The sequence below is a fragment of the Tursiops truncatus genome, chromosome 11 (assembly GCF_011762595.2).
Source record: "Tursiops truncatus isolate mTurTru1 chromosome 11, mTurTru1.mat.Y, whole genome shotgun sequence".
Taxonomy (NCBI): Eukaryota; Metazoa; Chordata; class Mammalia; order Artiodactyla; family Delphinidae; genus Tursiops; species Tursiops truncatus.
The window spans coordinates 101,521,047-101,536,740 of record NC_047044.1 but is presented as its reverse complement, the minus strand read 5'-3'; the positions used below and the strand labels follow the sequence as shown (position 1 = coordinate 101,536,740).

At 49.7% G+C, this 15,694-nt stretch overlaps 1 protein-coding gene across 6 annotated transcripts in view; it reads right to left on the bottom strand.

Moving 5' to 3' along the window:
• Positions 1 to 8,356, bottom strand: part of CECR2 (CECR2 histone acetyl-lysine reader) — a 152,760-nt gene extending 144,404 nt beyond the window's left edge. For 4 of the 6 annotated variants that reach the window (XM_033867277.2, XM_033867276.2, XM_033867279.2 and 1 more), the window contains exon 1: positions 8,077 to 8,355. In XM_033867277.2, the coding sequence (XP_033723168.1) occupies positions 8,077 to 8,202 (126 nt within the window). In that variant the 5' untranslated portion in view covers positions 8,203 to 8,355. Of the gene's footprint in view, positions 1 to 8,076 lie in introns of all 6 variants that reach the window. The other 2 variants (XM_033867274.2, XM_033867275.2) reach the window with 1 other exon arrangement.
• Between the last annotated feature and the right edge of the window lie 7,338 nt (positions 8,357 to 15,694).

Sequence of the window (15,694 nt, the reverse complement as noted above, 5' to 3'; positions counted from 1 at the left end):
GGATGTTGGGGACCGGGAGGGGAACGTTCTAACAACATGTGGGATACTAACCCAAATCATACCAGCCTAAGAGTGAAAAAAATTAAATCCCTTAATTATGGCACAAGTGAAATTTCTCTAAGTCACCTTCCCCCTATATAACAGTGTCCCCTAAGCAAAGAACTCCAGGACACCGATTATAAAAATTGTCTCCCACACCTAAAAGACTGCAAACACAACCTTCAGCGAAACAGAAGAAACACAATGGGAATGGGGGTGAGAAAAGATCTGCTAAAGAAGTAGGTCTGCTAATTTAACACATTTTCTGTCAAGCAAATCACCGTCCTCAGTGCACTGCTGCTGAAACAATGACGACTCAGGGAGGGGTGTTCATGAAAAGCAACTGGCCTGGAGAAAACACTCTCCACTCCAGCTGACCAATCACACCACTCTCAGCTGTAAGAACTTACTCCGTTCTCGGCAATTATTAACGGGAGTTGATTTGAAGGTTCAACATTAAAAACATGAAGAGTTTAGAGTAACCGTGGCTCCATCACTGCCTCTGTTTTCACTTAACTTGGGGGGTCATGGGGGGCAAAGAAGGAGGCACAGTTTGTCGTGACACCATTCACACGTTCAGTCCAGGGGCCACACTCATGCAGCCAAGCCACCCGCGGAAAGCCGTAGCGGCTCGGCCGGGGGCCAAACCTGAAGTGACCATGACAGTGTGAGACGTACCAGAACACGACCATGTGCCTGGACCAGCCAAATGCCCATCTTCCAGTCCACGCGAGATCAGGACACGAAACTTTCCGTACATTTCTACATAAGCCGCACCCCGTTTCCCACGGGAGTGTGGATAACCTGCGTCACGGAGTCACTGCCGGGCAAGGTGGCGTAGGGGCCAGACCCCACACCGCCGGCCGCCGGGACTCCTGGGCGCCCGCGAGCCCGCAGCGTGTCCTGCACACGGCTCGGGCCGCCACCACGCAACCTTCGCTCCCGACCAAAACGAAGCCGCGTATGCACCCACGACGCGCGCGCGGTGCCGCATGAGCGGAGACCCCACGGGAAGGCGAGCGCCCGGCGGAACAGTTACACACCTCTTACAGCCTGAGGGGCTGCATCCCGGCAGGCGGGCGCGCACACGCACGCACGCTAGCCCCCCTCCCGCTGCCGTCTCCGGTCCTGGGAGGCCCGAGGGAGGTCCCCGCTTCGTCCCTCAGGAGTCTCAGCGCCCTCTCCGCAACACCCCCCCCCCCCAACCAATCCTCTTCCCCTAAACGACTCCAAGAAAAGAATTAACAAAGCATCTGTTTCCCAGATTTCTGACGTGCAGTTGCTGATGACGGCACACCAAGCACAGCTAACTCCCTTCAACCCTACACGTAAAAACATCACAGGTTCGCACCCAGGACGGGGACTCCCTGTAGGGAGGGGCCCCCGCCCGCCTCAGGGCCCGGGGTTCTTCGTGTGACCGCGGAGGGCGGACTCTGGGAGGCACCACGTCTTTGGGTGCACGCGGCCCCGCCACTCACGCGGCTGTAGTCCCGGCCCCGAATGTCACAGCGCGAGGTTGGGAGAATCCTGAGCTTGGTACCACCATCCAACTACTCCTGTCTCGATCTAAGAACTACGGTAAAAAACCTTCCCAAGTTTTCCGGTATAAACTAGTATTTGTTAGAGGCTCCTGTAGAGAAGACGTGATGAAAGGATCCAAGAAAGAGTCCAATGAAACAGGAAAATACAGGGAAGCAGAGAACAGATACCTGCAAAGTTTCACCGTCAAATGAGAGGCAAGCCCCAGGTCAGAACCTTCAACCGGTCTCCACTCAGAGTTATAAGTGTGAATGCTGTTCAATTTAAGTGAACAAACAGAAGCGAACTGAAAAGAACAGAATTCAAGACCTTCATCCTCCTTTATGAGTTCCTCATAATCTCAAAATACAAAATCTTAGTTTGAGGACCTCGAAGACAGTGAAAACATCAATTAAGCTACCCTCAAAGTAATGTATATGCAGACAAGATCTCCACAGAAAAACAAATTCATACAATCCACAAACACATCAAGTATGGATTTGCAGCTTTAGTTTGGTACAAAATTAATTTGTAAGACACGGACCCCAACACAGCTCATAACTTTGGTCCTAACCAGGGAGGTCGGTGACTTTCTGGATCAGATACCTGTGCCCTGCATGCTGAGAAACATCCGAAGGGAATCGTAGCACGCTGACAGAGGAAAAACCCAGGAATCACCTAGTCCACAATTGCCTTTTTATAGATTGGGGCATCTGAAACCAAGTGATCTGCCTAAGATCACAGCTCCAGTTAATGACAGAGGTGGGCCCACAGTCCAGGTTTTTGGCTCTCTCTGCTTGATCCCTTTTGAAAGTATTTTCAATCCCATCAACTAGATCTAAGCCCATCTAGTCAGAAGCTGTGCCCTCTGTCCCCGGGGCTCTGTCCACACCCACTTTTCACCTGACCCGCCCTGCACACTGGCGGGTTTCCCAGCACTCTGCCAGAGCCCCTCATGCTTACCGCCAGCCCAACACACCACAAGAATCCAGCACTCAGCTTCTCCTGATCGAAGGGCAGATAGGCGGTGGTACCAAATGCTGCCATGCTGCCAGGTCGTATTTTAGGCTTCCCCTCTGTGTTCCAGAAAATTAAGCAAGACCAAACTGAACTTCTGTGGTAGAGCAAGCCAGGTGCTAACATGGGCTGTCCTTCTGAGATGAGAGGTTATTACCCTTTCTACAACTGGAGAAGCTCCCAGTTTGAAGCTTTGAAGCTTCACATGCAGCCAAGTGAAGAAGAAGAGGACTTCCTCTTCAAGACACTGGTCTAAGCAGAAAAGGAGCCAGTGTTCACTTTGGGTTGAATGACACTCTGACGGAGCAGTCCCCTTTTTAGGGTTTCAAGATCTGCTCCCATCCTGTTCTTGGCCTTCCCTCCTCAGAGAAGGAGCACACCCTGAGTCTTAGAAGACATTTATCATCTGGTATTTTCCATTCAATACGTTACTCTGACAAACTACTAATTTTTCTTTTTTTGGCAGCGCCGCGCGGCATGCAGGATCTTAGTTCCCTGACCAGGGATCGAACCTGCACCCCCTGCAGTGGAAGCGCAGAGTCTTAACCACTGGACCGCCAGGGAAGTCCCACAAACTACTAGTTTTTAAATAATCTTAAATCCCCTATTTCCTTCAGTCCTGCTCAAATGCCATCTTCTCAATGAGGCCACCCACACCTTATCACCCTATTTTAAATTCCAACAACCTACCCCCTCAACTTGGCTCTCTCTATGCCAATTAGTTTATTATTATCTGTCTCCTTCCACTAAAGAAGGCAGGTATTTTTTTGTTATGTTCACATCTGTACCTCCAGCACCTAATAAACTGCATCTAGCACATAATGGATGCTCAGTAATTATTTGCTGAAAGAAACAAATGAAATCATGAACTTGTCCCTCTGTATTCAGCAGAAGTTTTTGTTTTTCTTTTAATTATTTTATTTATTTATTTACTTTTGGCTGCGTTGGGTCTTCCTTGCTGTGCGTGGGCTTTCTCTAGTTGCAGAGAGCTGGGGCTACTCTTCATTGCGGTGTGCGGGCTTCTCATTGTGGTGGCTTATCTTGTTGCAGAGCACGGGCTCTAGGCACACAGGCTTCAGTAGTTGTGGCTTGGGGGCTCTAGAGCACAGGCTCAGTAGCTGTGACACACGGGCTTTGTTGCTCCGCAGCATGTGGGATCTTCCCGGACCAGGGCTCGAACCTGCATCCCCTGCACTGGCAGGCGGATTCTTAACCACTGCGCCAGCAGGGAAGTCCCAGCAGAAGTTTTAAAAAGGATCTTCTGTACCCCACGTTATTACGAACCAAAGAACTGTACATTTGCACTGTGGAATCTTGGCCATTACTTCTATGTCTAGCCCTTCATTTTATAGATGGTGAAAATTAAAGTAGAAGCAGTGCGATGTAGCAGCAGTAGCAAAGAATTTGGTATCAAAGAACCTGAGATCCAGGTGAGAGTCTGTGCAAGAAACTTAGCCTCTCTAACCTTCCAATTTCCTCATCTGCAAAATTAAGATAATTCCTACCTCCCAGTGATGGTTAAGGATGGCTATGAATAAAATAACATTTGGAAAATGTACAAAGTACTATACAAGTGTCCTTTTTCATTAGGCTGTTTGACCTGCCAAAGGTCACAGACATAGTTAGGGGCAAAGCTAGTAATAAGAATTCAAGTTTCCTAACTCCTGGTCCAGGGCATCTTGTGTTGTGAAACTAGCCTTCTGGTTCCCCTACTCAAGGCCAACTTAAATCTTTCATCTAGTTTAAGGCCTTTTCACCTTCCTATGGTTGGAATCTCTTTCAAAATTTGATGGAAGTGACAAAGTACACATACGTACACCAACACAAAGTCTCCTATAACCCATCCTTGGGCCCCAGGCTCAGAGACCACTGATAGGCCTGATGTACTAATAAGTTACCCTCAGCAAGTTCTATCACTTATTTTCATGTTTAATAATTCATGCCTAGAGCTCTTGATTCAAGAGGCTGGATCCAAGGAAACACCAACAGGAACCCGAATTAAAGACACTGCCCCCAGATCATCATGCTGATGAGGTGAGGGTCTTAACCCACATACAACCACAACCAGGAAGGCAAAGGATTCTGTACTCAAAGCAGGAAGCTCAAGAAAAAAAGTAGACAGGACCATCACATTATTTTCATCTTGCCGCTACTATATGAACCAGGTAATTCTACATGACCATTTTCAAAGAACCACCTGGAAGCCCCATGGTTGGTTTCTTCTCTAGAGAAAATATGCCCAAAATGTTTATGATGGGATTCCCCCCTGCAACCCACCCTACACCCACCATGATTAACTCCAGACCAGATTACTGAAGATGGTCTATCGTCCCTTACCTTACTCTGGTTAAGTAAGACAAGCTACCACTGTAAAGATCACTTGGCTGGCGGGAAAAAAATTAGTACTAAATCTTTTTTTTTCCCCTAATAAATTTACTTATTTATTTATTTTTGGCTGTGTTGGGTCTTCATTGCTGCACGCGGGCTTTCTCTAGTTGTGGTGAACAGGGGCTACTCTTTGTTGCAGTGTGCAGGCTTCTCATTGCAGTGGCTTCTCTAGTTGTGGAGCACGGGCTCTAGGCATGTGGGCTTCAGTAGCTGCAGCACGCGGGCTCAGTAGTTGTGGCTTATGGGCTCTAGAGCGCAGGCTCAGCAGTGGTGGCGTCCTGGCTTAGTTACTCCGCAGCATGTGGGATCTTCCCAGCCCAGGGCTCGAACCTGTGTCCCCTACACTGGCAGGCGGATTCTTAACCACTACACCACCAGGGAAGTCCCAGTACTAAATCTTTCGGGAGATCAATTCACCATTCTTTACTCTCGAATCAGGACAAAACATAACCAGCCTAACCCACTAGAATGTTAAACAATTTCAGAACACTTGATATAAATGAAGTGGCTCTGAATTTGATAATTTTCTGAGGCAAAGAAGGTGTGCCATGAGCTTCTTTGGTAATCCATCCAGTTAAGCAGCTAGTTATAGATATTTCATAACACCAACTACCGAATTCAGTATCATTAATCTACTGTTGTCCAGCTACACCTCAATCTCCTCATCTGAAAAATTAAACCACCACTTAATCCAGGGCACAAAAACACGTGTGAGCATGTTTGGGAATTTCTAAATATGTTAACAGCTAACAGCTTTTATCCCTGAGTGGTGGGATACAATGTTAACAGTTAATAGCTTTTATCTCTGAGTGGTGGGATTATGGGTGATTTAAGTCTCTTACCTATATTTTATATAATGATTTTCAAGTCTTATATAATGATTATGCATTGTTTTTAAAATCAGAAATTTTTAACTTAAAGCATATCTACACATTCGCAGATTTTTGGTCTGATGATTACAGGACCCATACTTGGGGGGCAGCAACATACAAGTCCCTAAACATATCCCAAAAAACAAGAATCTGATATATTGACATCTAAAGAAATCCTGTACATTCAAGGCTAATTAACAGAGTAAAAAGGTTTTCTTACATGCAAAAATAAAAATATCCATGCTTTGGGGATCAGTTCTCTAAGTGGGAGGTCTTGACCTCTTGCAGAATTGCAGCATGAATGCTCCCAGACCTTCAGCTATCTAAGAGATTGCCTTGCTTTAGATAAATAGAAGCCAAGTCCTTGAAGATTCTGCTTCCTAAATTTTCTATAAATCCATGGGTTTAGCTTGGTGGTCAAGGGTAAAATTAGTTCTTTCCCACAGCTGAAAACTGGTTTCCTAAAAAAGCTGATACCCAACTTCTACCACTTGGTATTATTCATCATTTCTATCTTTTAAAGTTGCAGTAAATTAAGATTTTATAGGGCCCTTGCAGCTGTCCAACTGAGCAGTAGTATTGTTTCTTGTTTGTTTGTTTTTAAGAAGGCTCTTCCAGTGCATCATAAACTCTAACCAAGGGATTGTTTGTCAAACTTTCAGAACAATAAACTATTAGATTAAAAAAAAATCACTTAAGCAAAATAAAAATAATTTACTTATTTAATTATACTTAGAGAATCAAAATTGACCATGTTCTCAGTGAATTCTGCGCTCACGGAGTCAAATTTGCTAGAAGCCTAAAAATTACTTTAAAATTTTTAATTTCTGACAATTACTGAAAACTTTAAGTTATTAAACTTTGCATTCATCAAAACACATGTGAAAAGGATCACAACAAGAACTGCAGAGGTAAAAGTCACTATCCTTAGGTATCCATCTAGGGAACAACATCTCCAAATTATAAACAGATACGGATAATTACCAAAATACGTACACGTTGGATTCCAAATATTCAATCGTGTCTTATATACTTCAAATAGCACACATTTTAACTACAACCACCACCAAAAAAGTGTCACTTCCAAGAAATACTGGGCTCCGAAGAGAAAACACTCATCTCAAGTGGCCCTGATTATTCACCTGTAACAACGATTTTTCATTTCTGTTATACACACAGATTGGACCTCTCAGATCAGGTTACATTGCCTTTAGGAATTCAAGCTGCTAATACTTAGAAACCACAGGTTCATTACTTAGAACATAAAACGTTATTTATAGATTACTCGACTTCTGTAACAACTTCGGGCAAGATTACTTTCTTCTATTTTTCCGTCAGTAAAATCGGAATACATGGATTTTTGCAAGATGAAATTTTTCCACAGTATTTTTAGACGGGGTTCTTAAACTCTAAACCCGTAATTCAGCAGCACCTCAGTCCTATTACGTTTCAGGGAGAAAATGGGGCAGGGGCAAGTTTAGCGGCACCACCACGGCATTGTCACCACAACACCTCCCACCGCAGCCACCATTTTGAGCAGCAGAATTAAAGTGCTGAGGATTTTCACCAACTAAAAGGAAACACGGGGTCCTCGGGACGGTTGGGGCACAAGTCCTGACGCTCGGCATTCCCTAATCTGTCGTTTCTCCTCCTCAGGCGGCGGGAGCCATCGTCCCGCTCACGTTTTTAGAAAAAGCCGTGCTCGTCCGAGTCACGTCCCAACTTTGAAAACGGCGTGCGGCGCCGAGCCCCCCGCACCCGGAGGCCGCCGCATTGTTGCCGCCCGCCCGCGCGCACCCTCCGCCGCCGGGCGCGCCTCCCTCGGGCGGCGGACCCACGGCCCCGCTCGCCCGCCCGGCCGCGCCGGTGCCGCACCTTTGTCCGGGGCCGCGGCACCGGCCGGCCGCGCGCGCTCGACCCCAGGCGGCCGGGGGAGGGGTCGGGGCGCCGGCCAGGGGCGCCCGCCCGCTGCCCGGCCCCACAAAGCCCGCCGTCCGCTCCCCCGGCCGCCCGGCCCCGCGCTGCGCTCGCAGGGACGCCGCCGGGAGTAACGGCCCAACTTTCCCCGCCGCCCGGTCCCCTCAGCCCGGACCCCGACCCCCGCCCACCCGGGCCGCCCTGGGGCGCTCCCCGCCCGCAGACCCCCACTCAGCCCCTCAGACTCAGCCCCTCAGAGGTCCCCGCGCGCCCCCGCCCCCCAGAACCCCACCCGGGTTCCGACCCCCGACCCCGGCCCGCGCACCTCAATCTCGAAGTCCGGCAGGCTGAACGCCGTGCGGAAGAGCGAGCAGAAGTGCGCGATGGCCGGCACTTCCCACCACGAGCGCAGCTCGCCCAGCCCGGCCGCGCCGCCCTCCTCGGGGCGCATCTCCGGCAGCGCCGCCGCCTCCGCGCCCGCCGCCCGCCAGCTCCCGGCGCCGCTCCGGCCGAGCTACCGAGGCGGCTGCCCCGGGCCCATCGCGCCGCGGCCCGGCCGCCCAGCCCGCACAATGTCGCCGCGGCCCGCGGGGAACAGATGGGCCGGGGGCGGGCGGGGGCGGGGCTTCGGCACAACAACAACCCCGCCCCCGCCCCCGCCCGCCGCCCGCGGGCCGCGCACGGGCGGGGGAGGGGCGCCCGAGGGCCGGGAGGAGGGGCCGCGGGCGAGCACCGCCCCCCGCCCCCGCCGGGCCCCGCCCCCACGTGGCTGGGGGTCGCGCCCCTCTGAGGCGGGCTGGCTAGAGGCGCCTCGTGGGGCTGCGCGCACGTGGGGCTGGGGCTGCGGTTGAGAGGGAAGGGCAAAAGGGGAAGGGGGGAGGGCGAGGGGGGCGGACCCCGCACGCGGGCAGAGCCCACGGGCCGCCTGGCCCCCGCCCCCGCCCGGCCGGCTGAGACTGCGCCTGAAGGCGCACGTGCGACGCCCGGGGGCGCGCGGGGCGCTGCGGGCGCGTCCTGCCGGCCCGGGGGGCACCGGGCGCCCGCTCTCCAGTCCCGGCCCCGGCTCGGCCGCTCGGGGATCCGCGCGGGGACCTTCGGCCGCGGAACTCGCCCGGTGGCCGCGCTCAACTGGGGCGTTGTGGAGTGCGCCTCCGGATAATTCTCTCCCTCACTTTATTCCCGTCATTTTGGTAACCTGTTTTTATAAGGCGGCACTAAAAAAAAAAAAAACTTCAAATGTGTATTTAACTGTATCTTTCATGAAAGAAAATACTTCATCCAACACTGGCTCACTCCGCCTCCCCCCCCGCCCCCTGCTCCAAGCTTACGCAGTTCTGCTCTTCTATTACCTGGAACTATTGGCTGGTTTAAAATTCACCCTCAGATTCTACCGTGTGTTTTAATCTTTGACCAAAATGAGCCCATATCTAAACGCCCCCAGAAGCAGGGGCTGCATTTTTGTGTGTTGAACGCGCGGCTCCTCCGCAGATGCCCTGTTGACAGCTGAGGTGTGGGAAGGGTGACACCCTTGAATTAGACGTTTTCGGGACTTTCTTCCCCTGTACGTCTTCATTTCCCCACGGGTCAGCCTGACTTGCACACCTTTCCCTCTCTTTTGTGTAAGCTTCCTGCTTCCCTTCACGTTTGTTTCTAATCCATTACCTCCTGCCTCTGCTTCCCCCCCTTTTCCCGGATCTCCTTCCGGCTCCTCCCTCTGCCCTTCATCCTTGTCCTCCTTCCCTGCCTCTCCGTGGTCCGGCCGCCAGCCTGGTAGTCGCAGCGCCTAGGCCGCCACATAGCAGGAAGCAGAAAGGTGACAAGACTGGGTTACTCTCCCCACACCACGGCCCCGTCCTGGAATCCAGCCAGACTCTCCTGGAGCCGGGGGGGAGCCCTGGTGGTGGCCGAGGCCCCCTCCTCAGCACCCTCGCCCCCAGGCTGCCTTCTTCATCTGAGGGTCGCCTCGGCGTCCACATGGGCCTCTTTCTTTCTCTCCTTCTCTAGCTCTGGTCCACTGTGCTCTCACCGGGCCAGAGCCGGTCCTGGCCCTCCAGCCCAGAGGTCTTCTGTGTCTCCTAGGGGTTCCCCGCGCTGGGGCTCCAGCTAGAGCCTCGCGTTTGCACCCACCCCTCCCTCCTGCTCTGTTGGAACCGATACCCTGAACCCTTGAACGTTTGCCCCACCTTTCCCCCGCGCGGCTTCCGCCTAACCTCCTGGGACATGGATCCCTAACCCTGTGCCTCCCCAGACACCGGTCTCCTCCCTTCTCCCGCGGACTCCGAGGGCTTCCTCCCACGCCTTTTCCAGCCCCGCCCACTCCTCACCCTCCAAACACCAGTTGTATCCTATCCTGTTCCCAGAAGACACACGCAGCTCATTCTTTCTTTCCCTTTCTCTCTCTCTCGCCTCTTTTCTGTTTGTGAGCCAGCGCTGTTGATCTCAGATGACATTGGAAGAATCTCAGATGACCTTGGAAGTGCCAAAAGAAATTCTCTTCCAGATTCCCCGCCACCTTCAATTCCATATCATCTTCCAATTAAATGTTTCCCATTAAAAACACACACAATACTTAGTCTGGCTAACTTGTTTTGCTTTTTAATTAATGTGACAAAAAATATTTGTGTTTCTCTTTGCAAAATATGCAGTAATTTCAGCTATTATGGGATTTTTATAGGTTCCTGGAGGATGGTCTAGGAAACTAACGACCGTTTTCTAACACCATTTGTTTGGGAAATACAAATTCTGTAAGATCAGCTAAAAACAATTATTTGAACCTTGGAAGGGGTGTGACAAAAGTGGTTTCTTCCATAAGCCCCGCTAACCAGGACTAGAATTCAAATCTAACTGTTCATCCAGGTGGATTACGCTGCTTCTCTCTCCTACTCAAGTTGCCCTTCCTACCCCTTTGCCTGACCACGCTGACGTGGGTGCTCCTCGTTTCAGCCCAGGAACCCAGCTGGAGCTGGAGTGACACAGAACCATTATTCTCTCACTTTAGTTGTCTGCACACCTGAAGTCCAGGCACCTCACAAAGTCTTAGCACACCCTCACACACAGCCTCCCGTCTCAGTAGAGAGCTGCCTTCCATAGTGTACCTATTCCCACAGAGGGCTGTAAGTCAGGCTAATGTTAACATTTTAGAAATTGTGGAAACTGAGTTATATTAGTTGGCTGTCTCTTAGAAAAAGCTTAATCTCTCACGTTTGTATTTCACCTGCGAGGAGGGGCTGAACTAATGGTCCCTGAGCCCTATAGCTTTCACCTTTAAAGTAGAGCCAGATTAACGTTCTAAAATTTAAATTCAATCGTGTCACTCACCTGCTCAAAACTCTATGACCCTCCCTTGAGCGTGAAAGTCCATTCAAGTCTCACTAAAGCCACAATTGGGCTCCCACCTGCCTCCCCAGCCTCACCTGCGATCCCCACCCCCACCTCATCCAACCAGTGACTCCTTCCCTCCTGCCAAACTGGTTCACTCGCCTGCCGGGATCTTCCTCCTCCTCCCTTTTGATCCCGCCCTTTCAATTGCCTGCAAAGACAACTCAACACCTCCCATCATGACCCACTCAAAACTCACCTCCTTCGTATGGCTTCCCTGAAACACCCTAGCTTGGGGGTATCTCTCCAGGTACTCTGACTCAAGAAACTACAGTTTGTATGATTCACTTATCAGCCACCTCCTTGGGTCATCTTTCTGTTCTTAATTGAAGTACCACTCAAATCTTTTACTGCAGCTGGGGGTGTCTTCTCCACCAGATTAGACTTGGGGTGCACGAGTGGAATCCTCCCTAATACACAGCAATTAAATGATGAATTTGATTATCTAATGATGACATAAAACCATAAGAAATTCAGAACTCCTTTAAATGCCTGGTGTCGACTTGCTTACCTTCCTTCATTCCTTCCTCTGCCTTTCAGCTTTCTCCCTCCTGGACCTCACTCAGGCAGTCTCAAAGGTCATGCCTTTCTCCATGCAGTCGTATTGTCAGGGGATTGACTTCAAGACCCCCTCGGATAACAAAAGTCACCAAAGTCCCTTTTATAAAATGATGTAGTGGGGTCAGCCCCGTATCCGTGCTTCCGCGTTCGCGGATTCAACCAAGTGCAGACGAAGAATCCATCCTCAGCTTAGCTTTTCTCCTGAGCTCCAGGGTCATTTCCCCCTATGCCAACTGGATGTTTCCCATCACCTTAAACTCAACATGTTAAAAGGAAGGAGGAAAACTAGCTCCGAATTTTTCTCCTCAAGTCACACACCCTTTATTTATTTGGGTGCGTGGGGTCTTAGTTGTGTCATGTGGAATCTAGTTCCTTGCCCAGGGATCAAACGCCGGGCCCTCTACGTTGGGAGAGCGGAACCTTAACCGCTGGACCACCAGGGAAGTCCCCCCACTTCTTTTTGACACCCCCAGTCTCCACCCCAACCGGGGTCCTTTCATCTCCCTATTTGAGAAGCCTCCTAATGGTTCTCTTTCCTCTGGTTTCTCCCCAACCTCCTCTGTCTCGCCAGCATAGCTGGATTTGTCTTCTTAGAACTGTACGCCAGTTCCGAGAAGGTAAATTTAATGTTTTCTTAAACCCAGCATACCCACAATATTATAATTTCAACACGTATTATCAGTATTAAAAATATCCATGAGAGGGACTTCCCTGGTGGTCCAGTGGTTAAGACTCTGCCCTGCCAATGCAGCGGGTGCAGGTTCGATCCCTGGTTGGTGAGGTAAGATCCCCGCATGTCTCTCAGCATGGCCAAAAGATTTAAAAAAAACAAAAAAGAGTGAAGGAAAAATTGCGACTTCCCTGGTAGTCCCAATGGACCACCCAATGGAGCTTCCCTGGCTCCACACTCCCAGTGCAGGGGGCCTGGGTTCAATCCCTGGTCAGAGAACTAGATCCCACATGCCACAACTAAGACCCAGCGCAGCCAAATAAATAAATAAATCTTTTAAAAAATATATCAGTGATGGGCTTCCCTGGTGGCGCAGTGGTTGAGAGTCCGCCTGCCGATGCAGGGGACACGGGTTCGTGTCCGGGAAGATCCCACGTGCCGCGGAGCGGCTGGGCCCGTGAGCCATGCCCACTGAGCCTGCGCGTCTGGAGCCTGTGCTCCGCAACGGGAGAGACCACAACAGTGAGAGGCCCGCGTACCGCAAAAAAAAAAAATCAGTGAGCTACTCTACATGCGTTTTTCTTCATACCAGATTTTTTGGAATCTGGTGTGTATTTTACATTTAAATGCGCGTCTCAGTTAGGACCAGCCGTCTCTCGGTGCTGCATCGGGCACTTGTGGCTTGTGGATGCTGTGTTGGGCGGACAGGTCTGCGGTTACCCACGTGCCCAGGGCTCACCCTGACCACTCTGAACCTCTGGATCACCGGCCTCGGCGGGTCCACACCCTCCCTCTGCCTGCACCTCCAGGCAGGTCTCCCTGAACACTCTGGCCTACGGCAGCATTTCCCAATCTACGTCTTTCATGTATGCTTGATTTCACCAAAAAAAAAAATCCCAGCTCTTCCCTAGGGAACAGCCCATGGACTGTCCTCCTTAGAGCAGGCTACAAATAATTGGTCGTAAATAAGTGTTTGTGAAATAAACATGTGTGTGTTACTAATATGTTCACAGGAAACACTAGTTACTCTCTGAACATATTTTTTTACGATGTAGAATTTTTTAAATTGAGATATAGTTGATGTACAATTTTATATAAGTCACAGGTGTACAACATAATGGTTCACAATTTTTTTAATAATTGTAATGTGTAATCTTTTTTAATATTTATTTATTATTTGTATATTTATTTGGCCACACTGGGTCTTAGTTGCGGCATGAGGGATCTAGTTCCCCAACCAGGGATCGAACCCAGGCCCCCTGCATTGGGAGCAAGGAGTCTCACCCACTGGACCACCAGAGAAGTCCCCTGGTTCACAATTTTTAACGGTTATACTCCATTTATAGTTATTATAAAGTATTGGCTATATTCCCTCTGCTGTACAATATATCCTTGTAGCTTATTTATAACATATGTTGTTAACCATAAAGAAGGTCGGTAGTGGAAGATTATAATTTTTTTTTTGATGTTAGGGGTAGGAGTTTATTAAGATTATAATTTTTAAAGTGTCAGCATGGTTGCTATTACTGTGTTATCTAGTTAACCACCTAATTTTCTGATTACTTTCAAGCGTTTCATATAAACTTGACTTTCTATTTCCACTTCATTGCTCTGCTTTCTAGTGATTTCTATACAAGTTTTTGAGATTGTTTTCCCCAGTCCTGATTTTTCCCTTTCATTGTGTTAGGCTTTTGGTTTCTGGCAACTATCATAATATCAAGTTCATTTCACACGACACCAAGCTAAGTACTGTACAAATGAAATCACACAGGTAAATGTTCATCATTTTCAGCTGAAGGCCAGCAACGCTGCCCTGGTATAGAGGGCAGCTCGGCAGTGAGTGAACAAAAGGTGAGTTACAAAGAGATTAGATAAAATGTCACTTTCCCTGCCACTGGTGCTTATCTTAGGTCTCCTTCGTCTACCAGCAGCCGTCCAGCTTCTGCCCCGACTCTCCTTCCCAGCTGCCCTGGAGCCTGTGGTTCCCACATTGTGTTCCCTACACCTTCCCGGGGAAGCTTGTCACTTTTGAATATTCTGCAAGCAAGTTTCAGAAGTGAGGACTCAAAAGGAGGGGCTGGCCACTGGATGGGGAAGAAGGTGACAGAGGCAACAGAGGAGAGAGTTGACTGGGAGAGGACATGGCAGAGAGTGTAATTTAAAAAAAAAAGTTTAAATAAAAAAAAAAATCTCTACAGGGATTCACAGCGCATAGAGAATGGGTCAGAAATTCTTTGGCTGACCATGCTGTCCTCTGTGTAAATGTCCCTCCACTTCCAGAGGCTCCTCCAGTTAATTTCCCTTCCTAAAAGCCAGACTGAAGTGGAAACCATGCTCAAAGCAATGTGGGTCCCCTCTTTACCTGCGCACACCTTTCCCCAAGCTCCTTAGCGTGGGCCCCGTTCCCGGGACTGCGGTGCCTGCACGGCAGCTGCTGGGCTGCCTGAGACCAGGGCCGCGTGAGCCACTCTCTTTATTTTTGACCTTAAGGCTGGTAATCTGTTACCTCCAGGAAACCGCAGCGCCAGGCTGGAGGCTCCGTGCAGCCCAGCCCTGAGGAGAAGAGAGGCTGCCATCTCGAGAGGATGGCTTCTGTCTGCTCGGGCTGCATCTTAGCGAACGCCATTCTAACACCACATGCAGCCGTTAAGGAGATTGTTGCAAATGTTAGCTAACCTGGTTCTCAACAGGGGAGACTGAAAGGGGGTGGGGGAAGTCCTTTCTACCGTGGGCCCGTCTTTGATTTAGGACTCAGAACCTCGCCCGACTTTACTGCCCATTGAAACTCTTCTTCAGCTGTCTTCTAGGAACAGTGTCTAAGAATCTTGTTGCCTCCGGGCTGCTCAGTCCGTGTTTATGCTGTTCTGCTCTGAAATTCCTTTCCGAATTCCTGGCGTGTCCATCTCTGGCCTATCTTATTGTGGCATCTCCCCTTGTTCTTGACACCAGGTCAAATAGCTTTGTAGCATCTCAATTCTCCCAGCCATTCAGAAGCTGGTGAATCTTAATGAGTTCTGCCCTTAATCTCTTTTCAAAGGGACTACAATCCTTAATTTCTTTAAATTTCCTTTTTAATTATTTTAGCTCCTTGTGTCATTCCTTTGGCCTCAAACCTTCCCTACTCAGTTTAAAGGTCACATTATTTTGGTTGACAAAGTGCCCAGGGTTGTGTACATCTGGCCTCAAACTCCTTAGCCGGCCCCGGTGTTGTCCCTCCAATTTGATCCATTTGACACAGAAACATGTGTTTAGGTAGAAAACTCAGTCTCTGGCCTCAAGGAGTTTCTAATGCAATTGATAAGATTATCTGTGTGGTATGGCACCTAAGTGCGCT